The 23,951-nt window shown below is 42.6% G+C and overlaps 2 protein-coding genes across 5 annotated transcripts in view; one reads left to right on the forward strand and one right to left on the reverse strand.

Moving 5' to 3' along the window:
- LOC118430413 (Y-box factor homolog) overlaps positions 1-8,848 on the reverse strand; it is a 28,446-nt gene extending 19,598 nt beyond the window's left edge. For both annotated transcript variants that reach the window (XM_035841272.1, XM_035841271.1), the window contains exons 1-3: positions 8,569-8,848; positions 8,335-8,398; positions 7,598-7,631 (exon numbers count right to left, since the gene is read on the reverse strand). In XM_035841272.1, the coding sequence (XP_035697165.1) occupies positions 7,598-7,631; positions 8,335-8,398; positions 8,569-8,833 (363 nt within the window). In that variant the 5' untranslated portion in view covers positions 8,834-8,848. The remainder of the gene's footprint in view (positions 1-7,597; positions 7,632-8,334; positions 8,399-8,568) is intronic.
- Positions 8,849-10,968: 2,120 nt separating this feature from the next.
- Positions 10,969-23,541, forward strand: LOC118430031 (eukaryotic translation initiation factor 5A-1-like). Of its 3 annotated transcripts, XM_035840732.1 has the most exons (7): positions 10,969-10,992; positions 11,238-11,414; positions 16,201-16,378; positions 17,436-17,540; positions 17,959-18,090; positions 18,493-18,578; positions 21,236-23,541. In XM_035840732.1, the coding sequence occupies exons 3-6, from the start codon at positions 16,217-16,219 to the stop codon at positions 18,556-18,558; spliced, it is 465 nt and encodes a 154-aa protein (XP_035696625.1). In that variant the 5' UTR covers positions 10,969-10,992; positions 11,238-11,414; positions 16,201-16,216; the 3' UTR covers positions 18,559-18,578; positions 21,236-23,541. The 3 variants fall into 3 exon arrangements, with proteins under 3 accessions (XP_035696625.1, XP_035696627.1, XP_035696626.1); XM_035840734.1 differs by lacking the exon at positions 11,238-11,414 and having other exon boundaries at positions 10,971-10,992; XM_035840733.1 differs by lacking the exon at positions 10,969-10,992 and having other exon boundaries at positions 11,394-11,517.
- Positions 23,542-23,951: the final 410 nt, after the last annotated feature.

Below are 23,951 nucleotides of genomic sequence, written 5' to 3' on the forward strand. Positions count from 1 at the left end.
TAAGGGACGTATTGACAGGCTGGTATCTGGAGAATCTATGGAGCGAGGAAGGCTATAAAACAATCCGTCTGCATGGACGGAGATACAAACGGCCCATTTCCCGCTAGCAGCCAGGCATCATGATTAATTAAATCACCACTACATCATTAGCACCACCTAGAGGATTAATGCGCGCGTTCGCTCGCCGAGCACGTGTGCAACTCGTAGCCACGTGGAGGACGGCGGAATCCGACGCTCGCCAACGTCGCAACGGCTAGCGCGGCCCTTCCCCCGCGTCTCTCTCCCATCCCCCTTCCCCAGCATCGCCCCAGTTATCTTCCCTCCTGAATACCCATTGCCTGGATCCTGCGCTATTTTCCCTGGCTATTAAAGAGATCCGTGTCTGGTATGATGGAGTGTGTGTCAGGGAAAGGTGAGGCCAGCCTCCTCTGGTGATTGATGGCCGGACCACGTTTAATGCTGCCCAAATCACCACGCATACATAACAGACATAACGTCAACACACAAGGCTTCAGTCATCTTCCAACATTGCTCTTATCCTCCAACAGATCTCCCCAGTCTCTTCATGTATCGACAACAAACAGTCTCAGAGTTGGGGAGAGTAATTTTCCAGACGATGCCCAAATCAGAAGATACCCCTGCCTCAGATGTGAGATGAATTATGGATGCTGCAGCCGAGCCCGAATCAATGCCAGCATATTGACCCCGAGCTACGGCGGGATGAATGCATTAGGCAGCCTGCATGAAATGATGCTATAATGGGCAATAGTACCTGTGCAATACACTCTGCTGAAGGCCATAACAGGGGCCCAGGAAAGAGATTTTCAACACAATTGCAACACTCCAAAATTTGCTTGTTCTGTCTCCTTACGGTTCGAAATCGTGCCCGTTTTCCCGCGCGGCGACAGGCGAATGGGCGCCTTGACATCTTAAGCCCCATTTCCATATTTGTCGTGCCGGCTCCACCCAGGGGCCCCGGTTGCGTGGTTACCATTCAACAACCTGACCACGTGATGCATTACAGATGTCGGCGCGCCGATACAGCCCTCCACGTGTTTAATGTAAATAATCCGATCATCGACCACGTGGTCCGCGCGATGCGTGCTCCAAAGTGCGCCCAACTCCCACAAATTATCGAAAAATGCAAGAAACCCCAAAAATTATACATCAATTTAAACTTTCCCCGCTGTAGCCGGCCGTTTCGCCGATCCCCATGCCTTGCGCCTGTGACGCGCGGTGCGCTAAGTTTAAGACCCCATTGATAATGCGGCACTGGAAGGAAAGCCTTCTGCCCCGAATATAAAGGTTACTGCCGCTTCCCCCATAAAACCTCCTTTCTAATTTCCTGCATGCATTTCCCAGGGGGCCCACGGGGCTGCCCAGGTCAACTCTCAGGGAAGCTGTACCATCACTGTCGGTATAACTACTACAGCGGGGTGCTCTACGGGAATTCCTCCAGCAAACTCGTCTCCTTGAAACTTCTGCTGAGGGAATCCGTGAAACTTTTCGTGGAAACATAAATAGATTGCTGGAGTAATTACTTTATCATTTTTCTGCAGTAGGGTAGATAAGGGGAGGGAGAGCTGCCCCTGCTCTGCCCATTAGAACTGGGCGCCGCAGTCGGCTCGGGGATGATTTACAACCCAGCAGCCTCATCCCACCGCGGCCACGCCATCAAGATATTAAATGGCAGAGGGCATCCAAACGGGGCCACTGCAAAGGAAAACTACTGACACCATTTTCTCTCTGCGAAAGGGAAATCCCTCTATCATATCATGTCTCAGGCAAATGGGCCTCGCTCAAGCCTGCCACATAAAGTGCTTTTGGAGACCTTGATGTTTGAAAAGGGTAAACATTTACATGGACTGAAGCTGCACAGAGTGTGGAGGGGGATTTTATTGCAATATCGGCAGAGCAGGCACACCTCCGTTTCTGAGCTGAATTCAAAGGAACGAGAATTCGGAACATCTATGTGCCGCGCGCTTTGGTATAGAAAGTTGCAAATCACGTGCGAAAGATAGCTCGCTACCAAAACGCATTTCCCGCCGACGAACATCAGTCGAATCTGATTCAGCGATGCCGCGGACAAACCATCACGCAGGACGGTCACATGACCGCCCGTGCTCATAAATCTATGCGTGGTTCCCGCGCCCTCTCCACGCAGTACAGCCATGACATCGGACTGTCCCTCAGGAAGAAATTAATCGAGGGCAAATTGACGGGCAGGAGTCAGTTCACAGACTGCTTTACCTGATAATTAACCAATGAAAGCGAAGGACGCAAACCAGTCGTACAGAACCGGGGGCGCTGGACGGCGCGAAACTCCACACAGCGATTAACGCTAAACCTGCACCGACAAACACCATTGGCCACACTGCCCTAACATATTCCATAGCCCGACCTGGATACAGGGACAGCCCTGGCCATACAAGGTAAGTATGGGTGAACCTCGTTGGTATTCACTCCACACCATGGAAGCAATTTGTGGCAGAGCCCATGCTCTCCACATTCCCATGGTCTATTTGACATTTTGCCCATTAAAGCTCAGCCCGTGTGCAGAGCCTCAGGTGCCATGGGCAGGGTCCTCTACCTGGTAATAACGACTCCGAGCGGGGATATTGGGGTCACCGACCCTTTCCAGCTATCCGCAACATCTTACGCGTCCTAAATCGACAAACTTTCTGCGCCTGCTCCGACTGTCTCAGCAGCTGTGCATGCCTCTACATATTCCACGCCAATCACAAAGGCGCGCCCGCGCTCGCCTCGTGCAGTTTGTCGTTGGCGCCTGGACAGGTGACTGGCTGCTCGCGAAAAGCCGTAGTATCGTCGTCATGGAAACAACATACATGAATGCAAAACAGTTTCTGTAAAAACCATGCGTTATCGGACATGTTACTTTCAAACGTCTGATGGGTGCCGAAAGCGACACCAACAGAACAGGACATCCAGTCGGCTACATTACACCTAGTACTACAGGTATTCTGGCCTATTAACTGGTATGGTCGCGCACTGTCTATTGTCAAATAAACCTGTGCATTTGCAGCATTGCATCTTCATGGAGATAGCATGTCTCGTATCCTCTAACAAGCAACATGCAGATCCGACAAAGGTTCATCTGACAAGTAACCCCTATCGCCTCAAAAGTACAGCTACAAGACATCTCCCGACACTACATGGATTAATACTGTCACAACGTCCAATTTCATACAGAGCAGATGCGAGCTCAACTGAGCACTAAGAGCAGAGGGCAAGAGACGAGGGGCGTCGGACCTGTCAATCACCACGGCAACCGTGTAACAGGTGTTTTCTTACGCAGCTGGCTCTCGGGAAGGCTGCTAAAACCATGCTGACTCTTCCATTGTCTCACATACAGCTAACGCTAATCTGTACCGCAGGTACTAAAAGTCACATAACTCACAAGATTTGAACGTGGCAAGCTGCAGATTGCACTCCAAAGACTATTGCAGCTAGCTGGTCTTTCATAAGCTACAATTATTCTTACATGTCACACATTTGGACAATTTGAGTTCTTATGTGTAATAGTTTATGACATTTCCATGCTGTGACTAATATCAGCAAACAAGGCACTTGGAGTTAGTTCCTAAGACGTCTGCATGTCCAACTGCATACCGAGCATCAGTACAAGCATTTGCTTTGTAAAACTTGGTACAGAGATGCACTCACTCCAAATCCTTTTCTTTTCACAAGTTAATAATACAACCTCGTTTCTGATGATGCACTTCTATACGCGACACAGGTCCAGTGTTTAAAACGTATCAAGAGGTTTTACGTGTGGAAAATGGTCACAAGACATTGAGATTTACGGGTTATTTCTGACCTAACAGCTGCACACAAGTGATTTGTTATCTCAACCTTGTGGATGTCTTTATCACAAGAACTGTGAATCAACAACATCTTATCACATGGGCCACAATACTACATCGATGTGTCATTAAACACAGTGAAGCATACGTTTAGAGCTTTCTTCCAGCTATCCGTAACCCATGAATATCTCTATTCTTATTGGTGATCTTTCCCAAACTGTGAGTGAAGGACAATGATGGTTCAGCGTTCTGTAGCTCGAGAACTCCTCCCAAGAGCCATTGCTCAGTAAGCTAATGCTCAGTAAGCTAAGTAGTTACGGAGTAGGCAGGAACTGTTCTTGTAGCACATTTCAATTGTAGGATTTTTCGTACGTTCAGTTGAAGATGCCAAAAGTTTCGGTTGGTTTTGAGAAATTGTAGCTACTCCTGAAAAGTCCCAGAAGAGTTAGCTCTCCTGGAAAACCTTCAACTGCCAAGTTTAAAATGTACAACTACTCTGGAACTGTAAAGGCTATCGGCCTACGAATTGGTAATGGTAAAGACGGGGGAAATGTTGCACATTGTAATGTAGGACAAGACATCTGTGTGCCTTCCACATGGTATTTTCTAGATCTTTGACTTGAGTCTCACATTTCATACAAGTCTGTTGATCACATGGGCTGTTTTGCTCACTTTTTCACAATTTCAAATTTTTACTCTAAAATCTTGACTTTCATTTGAAGGGTGCAGATTTTTTTATTTGACACTGCGGTCTGCCATGCCAATTAATCATTTTCCTGTTGGTCAACAATAGGCTAGCGGACAATTTCTTACAAAAGTAGGGCATTTTGGGCACAAAGACACTGACCATTTTAACCTGTATTTCCATACATATATCAGCTCAAAGGGCAGTTTTAATCTTGTAACTATGAAACTCATTTAATCATACTTATGATGCATTGTAAATCGTGTTGACAGGTCATGCCATGTAAACCTTCACCAAAAAAAAAAGAAAAATTCCCAAGATAATTTTACATGTGCAACTGTGCAAGGAAGGAAAGCCAGCAAATGACATGAAAATCACAAAATAGAACCTTCCTTCCAATGGCAGTTCCGTAACACGGAAGTTGAATTCTCTGCATGTTTCTCTCTCAATGCAACACAACAGCATATAAAGTCCTCGGTTCACTTTTCTCCAGGCTTTTGCAAACCTACAGATACATGTTGACTCTCGCGGTAATTTCTATGCCTGACCCCTTCAGTATGTGGTTAGCAAACCAACAAAAATGCTTGAAAACCTTTTTACATTAATTTTCTTGCTTCTACAATATTCTGCCATGTGTGTCTACAATTTTGCACTTTGCCCAGCCTTTGTGCTTTCCAAAACATGACGACGGAACATCATGGCCCTTTGTTTCCCATGTGCCACCTCCTCAACACCATATTTGGAGTGTGCAGGGTGAAAGGTCATAGCACACAGAAGGGTGCAACTGGAAAGCCTCCTTCAGGCCCTTCCACTCAACACGGCCAACAGGATTTCTGGCCATGATCATGAACTTCAAACATCTCCAGTTTTAACCTTCATCTTTACACTGTGCCTACATTCTTTACAAGTACAGAGAAGCACTACTTCATTCAACATGCACATTCTGCACCTTTATGACATGCAGAAACCCAACACAAAGGTATATATATATATATATATATCAGAGCTCGAAATTCATTTTTGGGATTAGGTGCACTGGTGCACCCAGCTTAAAAAAATGGGTGCACCAAAATATTTGTGGGTGCACCGCTTAAATTTAAGTAGAATGTAAAAAGAAAACTAACAACAAAACTCAGTTACAAGCTATCAAATTCTTAAACAAGTAACATTACAGACATTTTTTATTTTATTAACACTTAGATCTCAAAAATATAATGTATAGTAGTATACTCTATATTTTTCCATACATAAACCTAAGAAAATATTTGGGTGCACTACTTCATTCAACATGCACATTCTGCACCTTTATGACATGCAGAAACCCAACACAAAGGTATATATATATATATATATATATATATATATATATGTTTGTACAAATATAGTACAGTTCCTCCACATACAATTTGTTATTCTTAACTTTGCAAAATATACCAGTTTTACATGTAAGCTTTCTAGTGGATTTTTCAACAGTAATACTAGAAACATGAACAGGAAATATGATATGCTTGGAAAACCCAATGGAGACACTGAAAAACTAAATTCAAGATCTTACTACACTACAGTACAGAGGATGGTAATATTTTAGTGTAGAAAATAGATATTAGGAACAAAATAACTGGTTACTACAGATCAGGTCCGTAGAATATGCTTTCTTTTATGACTAGAACAGGAAACGGCCACAGATTGCTGTAAATACCAAATTTGGCTCTATCTGTTTATCCTCATCAACTGGTATCACAAGACTAACTGTCAGCTTGTTCTGAAAGATGTCTCTGCTTCAAATGTGTTACATCATAGTTTAAAAATGCTCATAACTTACAAGTCATAATCATATCGGTGACTCAGATGCATCGCCAGAAGGATTGTTTGAGTTTGAGTCACAAGGTACTCTAGTTTGCGCTTCGTCCTTTGAGTCTGAGATGCACAATTTTCACTGAACGTGTACAGTACGGATTCCATATTTGTGATTTTCTTCAACAATTTGAAATACGGATGTCTACAAACTCTACTTGCTGAAATAGTATCATGTTTTGCTTCATCATGAGGCTGATGCAGAAACACAGCAGAAAAGAAACTGCTAATAGGGAAGGCACCACTGACTTCATTCACAAACTGATACCGTAAGAAACTACAAGTATGAGAGACTTGTGGTAGCAACATAGCGTTTGTACCACAACAGTTTAGATTTCAGTAGTTTGTTAATACTATTATTCATTTTCACCAACACGGGATATTTTATACTTGTAGTGATTCAGATGCTTCTTTCTCCTAGTCTTGAAACAAACCTTAGCAGTGAGGCGAACACAGCAGCAGCATTCTCGTTTTCTTCTCATTATGCTAACAAAATTAGCCACAACACTGTCAACAGCTTGGTAAATCTTTTTTTAGAGCTATATGCTCCCTCAAAAAAAAATTCACCCCATTGCAAGACTGAACAGCACTACAGCATGACTTGTAGTCTTTCAAAGCTTTTTGGTAGCTGTAAGTATTTTCTCACTTATTCTTATAATCACTTGTTCTGGATACACAGAAGTCAGACAGCAATGTGATGAAATGTACTTTGTGTAATGTATTTTGTGTAAAGTGTAAGTCATTTCTGTGTGGATGTTTCTGTGTTGTATAAAATCCCAAATCATTTGCTATGATCATTGCAGCCGGAAAAGAGTACAATTGTTCTGTGGACGTACCATCTTCTTCAAAAGACATGGGTGTATGCTTCATGTATTTTAGATATGTGTATTTTACATAAAAAAATGCCATGTGACATCTAAAGTACCTAATGTTTTACCTTTCTAACATGGGCTTTGTTCTCTTTTTGCGTAAAAAAAACTATCGTGGAAAGCATACATTTACAATCTTTCCTCGTTTTCATTGTCTGTATTTGTCATGTATTTGTGTCTTTTGATTCGCCAATATATAGTTGTCTGCAAACTTGCCTGTGAATACATACTTTGCTTCTCTGAACAATACACACATTGTGAAAATCTACATCATAATGTCTACAAGTTAGTGGTAAGACTGCTTGCAATGGACTTTGCAACACTGTTAGTTTTTGTTAAGTGTTTCATCAGAGCAAATCAAATACCTGGTGGACAAATACATCTTCCTTGGTGTCATCCCTGGAAAGTGAAGAAAAAAGACAAACTATTGTCAACAGCAAAATAACACTTCATACATTACCATGGAGTCAGACAAAAGGTCACAAAGGTCAAGCCCCAATGTCTGGGTCTCTGGGACCTTTCCGTTTTCCTCTTGCGTTTTTAGTAAAAGAACTAAGGTTTATCTTACAGGAAAAGTAATCACAAATACAGCTATTGTTCTCGAAAACGATTTAGGAAAATTACACCAACTGTTTCAACGATTTCGTGTGTGTTGCCAAGCTAGTCGTGGAAGTAGATCAAGTTTCAAGTTCGGGTTTGGATCTGGCAAGAGTTACGAATGGCAAACGCAGTACATCTAGCGTTTTCTTTCTCAGAAAGTCAGATTCGTCAAATTTTAGTTAAAGGGTTTCGTCAAATTATTACTATTGTACATGAAATAGAAGATTTCGTATCCATTAAAATATATACACCCATGTTATTCAAATATAATAAATTTAGAAATTCTTTCTAAAACGATAGGAATTGGGAGTATAATATTCTATTCGTTCCATCCAAAATAACAGAATATTGAGACCGTAACATGGTAACACATACGTTCGTCAGCTAAGAAAACAATGGAGGCAACAGCCTCGTGGCGTGGCGTGTTGTTTGGTTATTTTTTTATTCTAGCCTGTACTCCAGTCGCCATAACTTTTTTTCTACCCGGCCCTTTGGAGCTCACCTATTGATGAAGCCATAGCCGTTCCTAACGTTGAACCATTTGACCGTTCCTCGCACTCCTGTGGCTGTAGGGGAAGACAGAAAAACAATGAGCGGGGAAGATTGCCCCTAGCCAGACTGCAAGTCCAAGGCCAAAACGAGGGGGTTGGCGAAGCGGAAGTGGGAGACCATGTCGCATGCCACGACCTACCGACCCTTTCGAACCGGATTTCAGACACTAAAATACCGTCTTTACCGAGAACGGTTTTCTCCTTCTTCGGCTCCTGGTTGACCTCGGGCTTCTCTTCGGCGTCCGTCATGTTGTTCTGCGGTGGTGTGGCCGGTGTATCGGCGGTGCCTCGCTCGGTGGTGTCACGACTCTTCCACGCTGTTCTTCCTCGCGCTTTGTTCTCCTCGCTGTGATGGCTGAGCTGCACGCTGCGCCGCCGGCCCAGGGGCACCACGGGAGAGAGCCTCCCATTGGTCCAGCGCAACCTAGTTAACACATCGCGCGCGCCCATTGGTCCGTTTGAAATGAGTTATTTTCGCGCGTTTTCCTCGTTGGTCTGAAAGTTTGCAGCTGACGCGTGGGAAGGCCCACAATGCATTGTAGAGTGGATGCGATTCACACACAGAAACATGAGAAACATGTCAAGACTTTGAGAAACAAAATTACTACCGTCGTTGAAGTTTAGCTTCATGTTTCGTTCGAAAGAGCCATCTATGAACAGGACGCGAACTAATGCTGTAACAACAAGTAGTAGGCATCCTTCCATCTTTCCAGAGGAAAGAGGAAGATTATTAAACATCAAAATACAATCGTAATTGCATACCTGGGCAAGTCTGCACATGTTCATAAAAGTTTCAAATAATGTTCGTCCTGAGAAATTTTCGAAGTATTTTTTCGAAAAATCTCCTATGTTTTCACGTGATTCAATCTTTTAAAAAAAATATGCAAGTGTTGTGTCATCTCTGAAAACATGTACATACATATGATGGCGTCAAATAAGACCAGGATATTAGGTCATTACCTTTTAAAACAGGAACATGCAAACATCCATTCTGTCGAACTTATATGCATAAAGCTGCAATAAAGGACTTAATTCATTCTTTCAGTCTACGAGGAAACATAACACCTGTTGTCAGGGATGCTTTCTATTTTGAGCTTACTCGCGCCGTCTCTGCATTCTCAGTGGCACCGTACATCATTAGCACAATGAACCCGAACATACTAGTATATACGTAGGGTAGAAAGGATGGATATTATGTGCGACATCTACAATTTGCCCTGACCCAAAATATGACCCCAAAACTCTCCGTTCAGGAATGATACGCGGTCCGCCACCAACTGCCAATTACCTGAAATCTCGCGCGGTATTTCTTTGGATTTGATCCAAGTTCTAGAGAGCGTCGCTAGGAGGCTCTTGGCAGCTGCACGTTTTACTTTTGTTCAGTTTTCATTGACTCAGACAGTGGAGTTACCATTTATAATGGGTGTGCCCGGATAGTGAGTCATCTCATATTAATGTCACTGTTGAGTCATTTTTGATGACACCTGGTCTGTGTGTGTGTGTGTGTGTGTGTGTGTGTGTGTGTGTGTGTGTGTGTGTGTGTGTGTGTGTGTGTGTGTGCGTTTCTGTCAGCCATACGCTTAACTCAGATCGTCACTTGCCATAACGTACAAACTTAGCGGGTCATAGATATTCGCAGCATGGGCATAGTAAAAGAAAAAGCCTGCATCTAGTGTTCAAAGAATAGTAGTAAATGTTGGCCTAATTGGGATAAATTAATTGCCGGAGGTAGTAGATCACTAGCGAAATGTGCACCCTATTCAACGTCTATCCAGGCATTCCGATGCCAGGCTATTCTTTCAGCGTCATAATGCGTCTGGTAGTGGTAGAGGCTTAGTAGAAACATCAATGTTCCATTTATGGACTGCCATTTGAACGCATGAACAGTTTTCAGAACCGGTTTCGCATCTCCACCCACCCCCGAGTCTGTGTCACGAATACCTTCTGTTACTTGTAGCAAAACTAGTTATGACAATTATTTATGTGAAAATTTCATAACTGAACTTCAATCGTCCTCTACTGTCCAAACCTGTCGAAGACAAATGATGAATATTGATCAGCAATCACTTCAGATTTATTGAATAAAAGATTATCCTTGACAGTTCATTGATAAGCCATAGCATGGCCGAAAAGAACGAAAAGTGCAGCAGCTATGACAGGTAAACTTTTCTCTTCAGATTTTGTTTGTGCATGTGACCGGGGGGGGGGGGGAGAATTCTATTAACATTTGTGGATGAGAGAAGGTTGCAAAGTTGATGAGAGAGGTTGAAGTTTGTTTTTTTGTTTTTTTTTTGTTTTTGTTCTTTACCAACATTTGCCTCATTAGTATTCCTGACATGAGCCAGTGTAACTAGATCTTACTACTTTATTATTATTTTCAGATAGTGTAGTGTGGTTGTTTGGTGTCTCTCCATGGCCAGGATTGCTCCATCGGCCAGTCCTATTGTGTAATGCTTTTAGTCTAAATGTGTTGATGAGAGAGATTGAAAAAGAGGAAGTCTATTCGATTACCAACAATTGTGCAACCTACATCGGCTACATATAGCGGTGAGAAGCAGAACTCCAGTGAGAAGCGCTGAAGACGGTGTCTGAGTGAGAGACATTGAAACGTAAACATGTAAGTACCTGCTGGTTGTGTAAAAAGAATTCTCCTGTATCCTATGTATATTCTACCAACCTGATGAAACTATTTTCGGAAATTGTGCAACAGTTTGGCAAATATTTGGTGAAGTCGCTATATGTTGCTCAAGAATTGCTTCACTGACCTGTATTATGCAATGTGTCAAAGAGAGAGATTGTCAAAGAGGAAGTTTGTTCGATCGTTACCGTGTACACGTGTAATTTGTATTCGCAGTGAGTGTGGTCTGTGTGGTCGCTAGGTGTCGCTCCAGGATTGCCTCATCATCGTTTCCTGTGATGCAATGCCTCATGGCGGGAGCAATTCTCGATACCCCCTCTAAAGCACATTGGTGGCCATGAGTCAGCGCGCAGGCGCTCTCCGAGCCTCTTACTTGCGCCAGCCAAGTCACATGTAAGCAGCTCTCTCTTTCTTAGCATATTTTGACGTGTTTAGCCCGTTATCCCTTACGATGTTTTACCCCGCTTTCCGCTGACTAGTTCGTAGTTACCATAAGGTGATATTTGTGGAATTTTGTAGGTTTTAAACGTCTTGGGGGAAAGTTTTTCAACTTTCGGTGATCGCTGTTTCATTGTAGAGCCAGCGGCCATGTTGGTTCACCCCTGGCCAGGCATGGCTCCCATAGCACGGTTTTCCCGCCTTCTGCTTGCCGCAAACTCCCCGTTTTGGGCAACAACTTCGCACGATTGGTGTCAGACATGCGATAATCTGGGAAGCGTGATATTTAGGGGCTTGTTGGACGTACGGACGTGGGATGAGAAAGTTGAGGGTGTTAGTCTCGCCGGTGTGCTGGTGAACCGGATTGTGGGGAACAGTTGGGGGGCCTCGCTGGGGCGGCCAGGGTGTGACCACACACCTTCTCCGCGAACTGACTCGCCATGAACTTGTATTCTAAGCCTCGCCTTAATTTTTCAGACGTGTACAAGGCATTGTGTCTGTGGGATCTATGTATCTTTTTGTTTGAGAACCAAGACTATGATATCCGGCTGTTATGTGGCATGTGCATCCAGGTTTCAATCTGCTGGGTTGACCTTTGACACTACCAAGATTTGCTATCGTATGTCAAATTTTTAGCATATTCTATAACCACAGTGTCTAAAAGAAAACATCTCTATTCCATTCAAAACTTTGAATATTCTAAGGCTATTTCAGAGTTCTGGTCAACCATGGGTCATGGTAACACAAACTTGTTCTGCATATCATTATGATGTTGTATTTCCCAACAAAAGCAAATTATTTTACTCGTAGGAAGAGTTTTGACATTCTGTTCTCTTTTTCTTCCTCTGAGAGAAAAGCAGTGGTATAGGTATCAGTGTTTACTATTTTCTTTTCGTATGTACTATGAGGAAGTTATTTTTTCCAAGAGAAGGTGAAACACCCAATACGTGCCTCAATGGACATGGCTACCATAACTATGACACACTTGAAGTTGGTTCATGGTCTAAAAAGAAAAGAAGAATGTCAAAAAATGTTACATTGATTTCTTCAGGACGGCGGTAAATAGTCGGTTTAGGCCCCAAGATGAACAGTTCAACTTTTTTACCGTGGGTGCTGTTGACTCATGCAGTCTGCACTAATTCATTTTCCTTATTCTTCAGTGTCAAAATGTTAGATTATGAAAACGAGGTACAAGCTTTATTCTTATAGGCTTAAGCAATGTTTTCTTTTGAAGTGAGAACCGATAGATTGAATTTGGATGTCCTCAGGGATAATTATTTAAATATGGCACTTCTTTTAACTGGCATTCTACTATTTCTAGTGGTGCATCTTCAACATAAGCATTCTTCCCTATCCAAGTTGGCTGCTATAACATATTGATTTTCAATTTTATTGGGTTTCTGTACCATTGCCATCAACTCACTATATGTATGCACTGCAAAAATTGTCGTATGATTATGATGCTAAAGAGTAAAACTGAAATGATCTGAGTGTCCCTATCTTCATTAGCATTGTTTGTTAAGAAATTGAACTGCAAGCTTTGTCAGTTCTGTGGTAGAGCTCAAAATGTCCCACTGTAGTGTAACTCGAGCTTAAACGTGAAACTGAAGGGAAATATGTGATGGACAGGCATAAAATATAACAGGGCGTTTCCCTTATATTTGGCTATGTCTTAATGCTGGTGCTGATGAATACAATATCTAGAGACAGACATGTTGCAACATAAGCTTTGTGCAATGGCTTTTCTTCCATGAAGGTGATGATGACTCATACTTTATTTTGTAGTTGGGTACGGACTAAAATCATACTGATAGCTGTGTGATATGAAATTGCATTTTCTTAAAGCAGAAGGCCATATTTCGTACAAAACTATTTTTTGTTGTCTTTGCAAATGTCTGCCAACATGCACAAACTAGTCTCTGGTAAGTGGACCAATATCTACCTTTGATTAAAAAAATGCACATGTGGAAAAATTGCACTGACCCTATCGGGCAAGTCCTATAGGACGTGCACTTTCTCGCTCGGTACACAGTGTACAAAATACTTTTCTGAGCCAGGTTGCACACTGTGGAACCTGGAGCAAAAACTAGGTTGCACAACTGAATTTCAAGTTGCACCACCTACAATTTGCTAATTTCTGGAAAAACAAGGTACAATACATAACCTTTTATCATGTACTTATAACAAGCATGTTTGTTTCAAACTAAAAATCAAATAAATTGACGACAAAATCGAGTTCTGAGGCTCAAAGTCTAAGTTGCACCCTGTGCAACCTGAGTATAGAAGTAAGTTGCACAAAGCAAAAAGTGGTTGCAAGTGGGTATTTTGCACGCTGGTACTTTCACTTTTGGTTCTTTCACTTTCCTGGGGAGTTGGACTAATGGGCTTGTCTAACTCTTCAAGTCAACCAACTTAAGTCAAAGAATGAGCAGTCCACTTCTTCTGTGCTGTCACATTATGAGAAGAAAAAAAAGACTTCTCCATGGGATTAATCTGCTACCTGGGTGAATCCAATATTCGTGAATCAAGATATGAGCAGTGTCTAAGTGTTGACACATGAGAAGTTCAGTAGGTGCAGGATTGAAGTCTACTAGCGCGATTGTCCCGGGCAAGTGAAAGTGCATGTCTAGGGCTGGGTATCGGTACAGCGTACCGGTACAAAACCGGTTTTTCTTATTGGACCGGTCCAGAAAAACCGGACCTGAAAAAATTAGGTAGACCGGATGTTGGACCGATTAGAAAATTAACATATTATTTTATAAGGCATTCATACGTTTTGGCGCTTGCAGTTGGAAGAAAATGACAAGAGTGAAGTAGAGTAGAGTTTATAGTAATTTCTACCAATGTTTACAGTCAATCGTACAGGTGCAGTTAGCGTTGTAGTATTTTAAAACGCCAGTGTTATGTCTAATACTCCACCAAACAGATTTCTTTGTAGTGAAATGGACCATTGGTATTAGTCATACTGAATCTGGTTCAGGTCCGGACCTGGACCTGATCCTCTGGACCTGAACCGGACCTGGACCTGAATTTTCTGTACCGGTACCCACCCCTATGCATGTCCTACCCTACTTGTTCGATCGGGCAAGTAAAGCTGGGTTCACACGTGGTGACGTGCGTACAGAGTCCGTTTGAGGTCCGTATAGAGGTTCTAGCCTCTACCTGGCTCCACGGGTTGCTGGAAAAATATAAAATTGGACAAAAGATCGACACATATTGTGACAGGGCTCGAAATACACATACTAAACTTGCAATTTGCGCGTAAGTTTTGAGATTTGCACGTAAAAATATTCTGAACTTGCAATCTTGCATTTTGAAAATACCTGGCCTATAGTAAAATACTGAGGAATTAGACACCCTACTCTAAGACAGAACGACATATGGACGTCTTCTTTTTCCTTCCTTGCTTTTGCCGGTTTTTGCCTTGTTTCTCCAGTAGCTTCACTAGATGTAATCAAAATTCGCCGATTCAGCTTCAAGCTACCGATCCTCGTTGCCATCGACGCCATTATTTTGCATTTCCATTAAGATCTTGCAAATTCACATTCAGTACACATCGCGCGTATCGCGAGACTTGCACGTCATTGGTCGATTTTCCCTAACACATGTGGACCGGCGTTCTTATTGGTGGAATGTATTACCTCTCTTCAGCTGTTTAGCATTTTTGGCGGGAACAGAGTGGCTGTAACTCGGCTTGAAACTTAAGCAATGTTTAAAAGATTACAGAGGGCCTGATAACTATTCAGGTACATGTGTATTTCGGATTTTTCAAGCATCTTTGGGGCAAAAACTGACAGTGAACCGTGGAAAAACAACAGCGAAAACGTCAGCATGATGCAACAAGACGCAAACGTAGTGGGGAGGGGGGTACTGATGCCGATTTTCCCAACATCTCACACGGCCGCGGTGCCTTTGTTTGGCTAATGGGGATCGTCACCGGTCGTCAGTAGGTGTTATAAATAATCAAATTCGGTTTTGCTGCAAACTTACATTCTGATTATGTGGATGTCTTTTCAAAATTTCAAGTTGTCTATATTTTTATGTGCCAATTTCTGTCCGTCAAAAGTGACAGGATAGGAAAAATTCTTATCCATCCTGAGCAGCAACATTCCGCCAAAGGACGGAATTATGGATGCTGGCTAGATCATTGCAGTATAGACTAGTTGTATTTTGCATGTTTTTTTTTTTTCAAATTGCACGTAAAATGTTTGCCAACTTGCAATTTTGCATGTAGCAAAAAAAAAAGTATTTCGACCCCCGTGTGACATAACATCCCAGATTAGTTAGCTGCCCAGTGAGTGTGGTTTGCAACCAGCTTACGCTGGCATGTCATCTGGCTATATCAGACCAGTTTTTATTATTATTTTGATGACCTGAGGAGCCTGGTAGAGGTTAACACTTCTATACGGACTTGAATATACATATAAGCATGTGTGAACCTACCTTAAGATTCTTTCTATGAGTGAGATTTTGATGTACTTTTTACTCTTTGCAATCATGGAATCGAGCATTGGTCAACACAGAAAATTAGTGCCAATGATAAAAGAATTCGATTGCTGGAAGTGAAAATACATAGAAAATTGTTTTTAAAATTTCGGCCAAGTGACAAGTTGGTTAGGGCAAGTCAAGTTTTTATGTACTTGCCCGATAGGACAAGTGAATTTTAGAAAACTTTGTCCAACCCTGAGGTGAGATTTGAGAGTGCTTTGACAGCATCTTTTTTTCCCCCTTCTTCCAACAGCTGACCCAGAACAACAATGGCAGACGATGAATTCGAATCCGCTGGGTCTGGTGCTTCGCAGACCTACCCACAGCAGTGCTCCGCTCTGCGTAAGAATGGCTTCGTGATGCTGAAAGGCCATCCCTGCAAAATCGTGGAAATGAGCACGTCCAAGACTGGGAAGCACGGTCACGCCAAGGTAGCAACCCCCTGTGTTTTGTGAAGTGCTGTATTTCCAAAGAAGTTGTCTTCTGGCATGGTTGTGTTGTGCTTATTTTTGTGTGTGTGAACAGTGGTACTCAAAAAGCCATGGCTGGCTTGTTGTGATATTTGGTATTTATGTCATACCTGTGACGCGAAAACGTTCGATACGGGTGTTCCGGACCGGGCCGTACGTTTCCGTATCGCACAGGTTCGAAAGGCATATCACACAGGCTCCATTCAAATAAATCGAACTGTTTCGAGCGGGCGGAATACGGCACAGTTGGCAATTCGAATACCTGATTCGGACGTTGGAACATTGCTGTTGCAACACTTATTGTTCGGGGGCACCAATTTGTTCAACTTCTGGCGCATTTCGCCTCAAAACATGGCTATTCTCAGGTGGGTATGACATAAATACAATACAACATGGTGTATTCCGCATCACCCTCGGTCTCAGCCCTCCCGAGGGTCAGATTGGCCTTCGGTCGTCGGGCGATCCGACCCGCGTGAGGGCTGACACCTTGGGCGATACGGAATACACCGTGTTGTATTCTATATGGAAATGACATCTGCCATTGAGAGGGACCAACAGTGACGATAGCTGGGGTCAAGTGGCTCACTGAACACTGTCCTCAGTGTGGCGGATGGATGTCATCCCATACAATGAAAACGATTTATCAAACAATAAATTTATGCTACACAGTGAGGGGCATCGATTTTGGCAGGATAGCCCTGCCCTGGTGCATTTTGTGACAGAGGTGAAGGAAGGCAAACGTAAATAAAACTTCACAACCATTACGGAATCTCTGCTTAGAGATTACTGTAAATGCATTTAAGTTTATGGGTATTTATTTTCGTGGTAGCGGGGAAATGGGGTGTTCGCAGTTGTTTTGAGTTCACGGTAGCGCAATAGACTATAGTAAAGTAATGGGAAAATGTTTGTGGTGGTTTTAAGTTCGCGTCAAAGTGGCCACCGCAAAAACTGCGAACATGATACCACCGCGAACATTTATGCATTTATAGTATTAATCCAGTAATCTTGTCTGTTTTAGGTTCACTTAGTAGGAATCGACATCTTCTCTGGGAAGAAGTATGAGGATGTATGCCCTTCCACCCACAACATGAATGTTCCACATGTCACCCGCAAAGATTATCAGGTGAGGCGCCCATCTTCACACAACCAGGGCTCAAATGCCTTCAGTTTAGGCCACACCGTGGCCACGTCATATCAGAATTTCATGCAGCACTTTTTATTTTTGCTGGATTTTTCCTTTTTTTTTAAACACCCCCCGCCCATCAGTTTTGGGGTCTCCAGGGGATGTCAATACATCCACAAAATTAAGTCAGTGTTGTCTTACAAGGGGAAGAAAATTCAGATTGCAGATAAAAATATCAAAGTTTGCAATGTCGGAATTTATTGATCACCCCTCTTGGTGCAAGTAGAAAAAGTAAACTGGAAAAGACAGGAAAAGTAAACTGAGGACGATGAGAATTTGAATAATGTGGTATCTATTTAACTTAAAGAACTTTATCTTGAAATGTTTAATGTGACCCTTGACCTGTCTGTCTTTCTAGCTGACTAATATCGATGATGGGCACATGGCGCTAATGGATGAAGGCGGAGAAGTACGTGAAGATTTAAAAGTGCCCGAAAGTGACGTGGGTACTGAAATCGCGGAGCGTTTTGATAAAGGCGAGGATCTTATGGTGAGTCCTGTTCTACAGTCTTTCACCTACGTCTCATAGATGTTGTTATAGCTGTAAGACATGAAACAAACTGTTGCGTTATTTTAAATTATATTACAGTATGGCAAAAAAGAACAGGTAAAATAAGCAAACCGCTCTGTAAATGGGAATTTACTGATCACATCCTGCTTCCAGTCCAGATTCAAACTTATGAAATATCTTCATATGAAAGAACTGTAGAAGAGAGAACAGTTTGTCAGGGGGTTCATTTTTTCAGGTTTTATTACTGTATCTGTACTATCCATGTTTCCTGGGTATTGCTTATTTGGTGTATTTTTTAATGTTTTTTAACTGTAACACAACCTAGCAATCTGTTTGTTTCTTTTATTGCTAAAGAGAAGGAACCTTGTTTCTGTCTTCCAGGTCACCATTTTGAAAGCTATTGATACTGAATTGGCCATTGCCTACAAGCTAAACTCAGAGAAGTAAACCGTGCTCCCGCTCTGGAGGTACGTATAGAACAACCTCCCAGGTCTTCTGAGCTAGTAGAACACCGCATCTATCCACAACCCCTGTGGACTCTAGTAATTCAGGAACAAAGTAGGGCGACTAGGGCTGTGTACCTAAATACCCGGACCTGTACCGTACCTATAAAATAGTTTAGGTACAGGTCAGGACCTAAACATCTGTGTACCTGTACCTAAACAAAGTGAAGTCGCGTGGCGCAGCGGCGGCATTTGTGCCTCTTGACCGAGAGGTCGCGGGTTCAAATCCGTCTGCGTGTCACGGATCTTGTGCCCTTGGGAAAGGCACTTTACACTGCTTTCCTCACTATACTCAGGTGAAAATGAGTACCTAGCTTCGGCTAGGGCCATCCCTCGGATAGGACGTTAAATGGAGGTCCCGTGTATGGGGAGAGTCACACCCCATGCACGTTAAAGAACCCCCACACGTGCGATGGTGCGGTGTGAGATGGAGCAAACCCTTCTGTCTGGAGTTGGTGATTCACTTCAAATCACCCGGACAGGAGACCTGGCGCATCCCCGTCTTGTAATTAGCCAGCGAAAGGGTATGCCACCCTGGTATAACCCTGCCGTGTGTAAACATGTGCAAACGTGTGTATGGCGGCTTTGAAGAGGTGACCTTTGACACCTGTTTCGTCATACCCTCCATTGTCATCGTATATGGAGAATCCTAATAAATAACTAAATAAATCACTGTTGAACACCACTTTTTAAGACTAAAGATAAGTAAATTCCAAACCAAGGATGACAATTGTGATCACCGTGCTGTTGAAAATTAAGCAAACTTTGTTTTGAGGTTGAAATATTTAAATCCGCATACAAATATGACAATTTCTCACTAAAAAAGACAGTTTGCTATAAGGTCTCGGACCGGAGTTTCTTTTACGATTTTGTAGGTTGGCGGACAGCCTCAGGCCGAAGGGCTACAGTTCCGCGAAACTTAATCAATATGGTGGAAAGACGTTTAATGCCTCTTTCCGACAAACCTATTGGTATCGTCTGTTGCCTCTTTATTTTGGGTATAATATATAGTAAAATTTTAATTTTGGACCCGAAAACCATCGTTTATTAACACTTTTTTTTATCGAAGCTGCTTGGAAAAAACGAATTTTCCCAGGATAAAGGCCTACGTGGTAGAGAAGCTAAAGTCTTCATTTTTTTGTAAAATTGAAATTTAAAAAATCCATGTGATAACTTGTTTGCAATCTCCGATGACGTAATTTCTTCGAAATCGCATGAAAAACGCTGCTATTTGGGTCATCAGGTGAAAAAAACGTATCACCGTTGCAGCGGACTAATACAAGAATAGTTTTGCTGGCCGACCAACTACTCCTGGCACAAAAATAATACAACCCACGGGCTTTTCAGGAAATACAACAAATCTATGCTCAGCTACAACGATCACCAAGCAATAGGGAGCAAAAGCTAGGGAGACAACAGCGCACTTCCGGCATATTACACCACCCTTCCGTCAACTCCGGTCAGATTTGAACTCCGACCCGGAACCTTAACGGATAACTGATCAAACTTGCTTGGGTACAGGTAAAGGTCCGGATCTGTATCTAAACCCCTGTACCGGTACCTAAAATTTCTTCAGGTACACAGCTCCAAGCGCGACACAGTACTTAAAGAGCTGTGGAAATTCTTCTTTGCACGTCAGTGGAAACTGGTGAAATGTATTAGCAGGGCTCGGAATACTTTTTCCTGCATACCTGCACTGTTGCAGCTAACATTTGAAATTACCTGCGCCAGACAACTTTTACCTGCACGACTCAGAGTTTCGGAAGCATGGGTCATACTAGAATTGTTCAGTTTTGAGATGCTTTATTTTGAAACTTTTGCGTAGTATGATGACTTCCACTGGGGTCGTGGAAAAGTGACTTTTATTGGAGAAGAAGCGGGCAAACTTTAGCTCATTTTAAGCTGAACATAAACATACTCAATTCTTGTACATTGCTTGTGCACCCTGCTGTGGATTTTAGCCATGGAACCACCAAACATTAAGGTCCTGAACCATGTAAATCCCTATAGGCAAAAAACTTTGTCCTATCAACTGGAGCTTCAGGCATTTGGGAGGTCACTTAGTAATACTAGGAAGGCAAATATTTCAAGAAATGCAGGATGTATTACTGCCAGTAATTTGCTTTTTACAAAACCTATATAGGTGTTGATATCACAAACCGTTAATCACCTGTAATTACCAATACATGTTTTGCCACTGCAAACCTGTAGTTGTTTATATTTGATGGAACAGCCAATATTCTGATGTCACCAGCAGTTCTAAGGTCTGATTGGTTTTGAAAGTATAAGAAGAAGCACACCACCAGCAAAAGCAATATTCGCGGGAATCATAAGAAGGCGTATTTTGGGCCACTACTGAGCTTGTGTGTGTTTATAGAAGGTGTGTGAACGAGTGAATTCTGCCATCTCTGATTCTTTGTAATGTTATATAGTAGAGTGGACTCGTTCCTCCGCTAACTAAAATCTTTCATCCATCAGTAAGACATCTGGAGTCGCATAGTTCATATATACTAATAACTGCAGTGCGATGGATGTAGGTTAGCTGAGGAATGAGTCCACTCTACTGTATCTCTGACTCCTTGTAACGTTGTGTTTTTCTGTTCGTTTGTACTTTTCATCAGGTAATGGTTTCCGGAGGCAAGAGAGCATTGAGCTAACTTGGTGACCTTGGAGATGATTGCTACTGCAACTTGTCCCATTCTGCTCAGGCACAATTATAATGATAACAACAACTACTGGACTTCCCGGCTTTACACTTGCTTCCTGTGGCCACCTGAACCACAACTCTACCAACAACCAAGATGCCACATTACTGTACCCATGTACAGACCCTAAAAAACACTGTTCCATGAAAAATCTTCCAGTATTGCTGATCTCTGTTGTGTTGTTATTGTTCTGACATAGTTTTCCTTTTTGTTTCCTTGTGTCGTTACAAACACTTTCGCCTGGCCCAGAAATGATGTGACAGTCTTTACAACTGTGTTAGAAATGTAAGGTAATGTAAATTGTATCCACTGGTTGTGCAGCATTTCTTCCTTGTCCATTTGTAATGTTACATATGCTGATTTTTTCTTTCTGTCACTTGGCGTGGCAAGCAGATTTATCCGAACACCTCTTGTTCGTCTCATTGTCTGCACTACTTTGGTCACTTTGTACTTTACCCAAGACCAGAATCTTGATTTGAAAGACAGAGTCATCTGTTGTCTCCCTGGGAAGTTTCTGTGGTTATAGACAGAGATGATCTCTCTCTTTCTTATTGTAGACAAAGTTCTCGGGTTTTATGGTGCAAAGACCATGGCGTACAAGAGACTCTGATGATCTGCTGCGGTCGCTCGTTGTAAAGCCGCGGGGCGGGGTAATCGTAGATGGGAAGCGTGACTTAATGATGTAGCATTATTAATCTGTGTCTGCTGTCAGACCACCATGCCTTTGGCCTTTACACTTCTGGGATTTACAACACAGAAATCCAATAAAAGACATGAACCAAAAGGGAAGTTTCAGACTGCCAGGCTTTGTGCTGTTAGCTTTAAGAACTTCTATAAGTCATAATTGGTGGATGAAGACATTTGCTGAACCAAAATTAACCAAGATATTGTTTGCATCAAGTTGTTGTCGTCAGATGAAGTTTATCTCTTTTCCTAATTTCCTATGTGTTGTGTGTTTGCCAGTTCCTTGCACTGTTAATTCGATCGTGCCTTTATCTGCTAGTAGATGTACACATGAGGGGGCATTGCTAAAGGTGGGAAGGGACAAAATTAGGATTTTCAGTACTTTGAAATAGAAACTGTAAGGAGCACGTTTCTCCATCTGTGATTTTGTGGTAGCACATTCTTGTGAAGAATCACTATATTGTGAACGATATAATTGTTTTGTAGTTAAAACCCCTTTTTTTTTCTCACAGAAGTGGCTCAGGGCCCCACTTACTGTTATGTCAAGAGAATTTGTGCTTTCTATACTGGCGAGAAATGTTTTCACGATATATTTTGTCAGCTGGCCCAAGGGGTGGATGTACAGTCATACGTAGTTTTCATGCAATGGTGCATAATGGCCCATGGGACTGCCCTGCCGAGGTGGGAAAAAGCAGATTCTCTCACGGCGGCAAAAAAGTTTTGGGGCTCCGACCCATAGGTGTTGCCAAGAATTGGTTGCATGATTTGGTGATTGTACCAATTGGCATGCCTTTTCTATTCGAGAGAACCCCGCATTTAGGTCTACCATCACCAATTCTAGTGATAAAATACCCATTTTTAGATCACAAATGGTAGTAACTTGCAGTACTTTCATTCAGAACCACCTCTGTTCTTGCAACTCTCTTGCTGTCCATTCTTTTGCCTCACTACTACGTCAGTGAAAAAGACCTGCATGTCTAAGATCAGTGTGTTTATAATGTAGTTGATAGGAAATATGAGAATGAGTGAAAAGACAAAAAAAAATGCACCTTGTGACACTGGTTGCCAGTGGCTGCCCTTGGTAATAGCATATATAAAAGCTGAATCAGTTATCCAGCAAAATGTGTCTAGTACACTGTCTACTATGGTTACCATGTTAACCTCATTTGTGCCAGCTAAAAATTTTCCCTTTTATTGTCGAGTACGATACTCTGTTGGTCTTGGTACCAGTTGGCCAACAAACACATAACGTTTGAACGCACTTTGTCATCACATTTGTTCAACTTCAAGCAGCCACTTGCTGCCCATTTTCCTAAGGCCACAACATGTCCTGGAATGCAAGTAAAACACGCTTGTCGGCCAATTCCTCTGGGCATGTTACATAAGGGACTGCAAGCACAGCCCATGCATGGGTGGATGAAGAAAACTTCTTGCCCGTTTCCTGGTGGCAGGAGAAGTGCGGCCCCCTCACCTCGGCAGTCCTCTTGGGTGGAAAAGGGGAATAATAATAAAGCAAACCACTGGGACTTAACTCTGTATATGACTTAGTGTGGCTCTTTCTTTGGTCAGAGTCAGAAACTAGTCTCAAAGACAAATCTGTTGGCTAGGAAAATAGTAGTCAAACCTGTCTACAGCGGCCACTCAAGGGACTGAGCAATATGGCCACTCTAGACAGGTGGCCACTAAAGAGAAAATGCCACCATAAAGAAAATGTTGATCAATAAGTTACGCATGTTTATCAGTACCCATTAATCTTTCTCACCAAGTAACATTGTCTTGATGTTGGTAATTTCGCGGACAAAAACCTGCACCTTCCGCTACCGCTCAAATGACCTTGTCGGGAACTCCAAATCCTCGCAAACTATGATTTTAAAGCAGGCGCAAGGTGACTACGGCCGCTGTATGGTTGCAATAGGCAGTGTTTCTGTATCTACAGGACCGGAAATCT

The sequence above is a fragment of the Branchiostoma floridae genome, chromosome 14 (assembly GCF_000003815.2).
Source record: "Branchiostoma floridae strain S238N-H82 chromosome 14, Bfl_VNyyK, whole genome shotgun sequence".
Lineage (NCBI taxonomy): Eukaryota > Metazoa > Chordata > Leptocardii > Amphioxiformes > Branchiostomatidae > Branchiostoma > Branchiostoma floridae.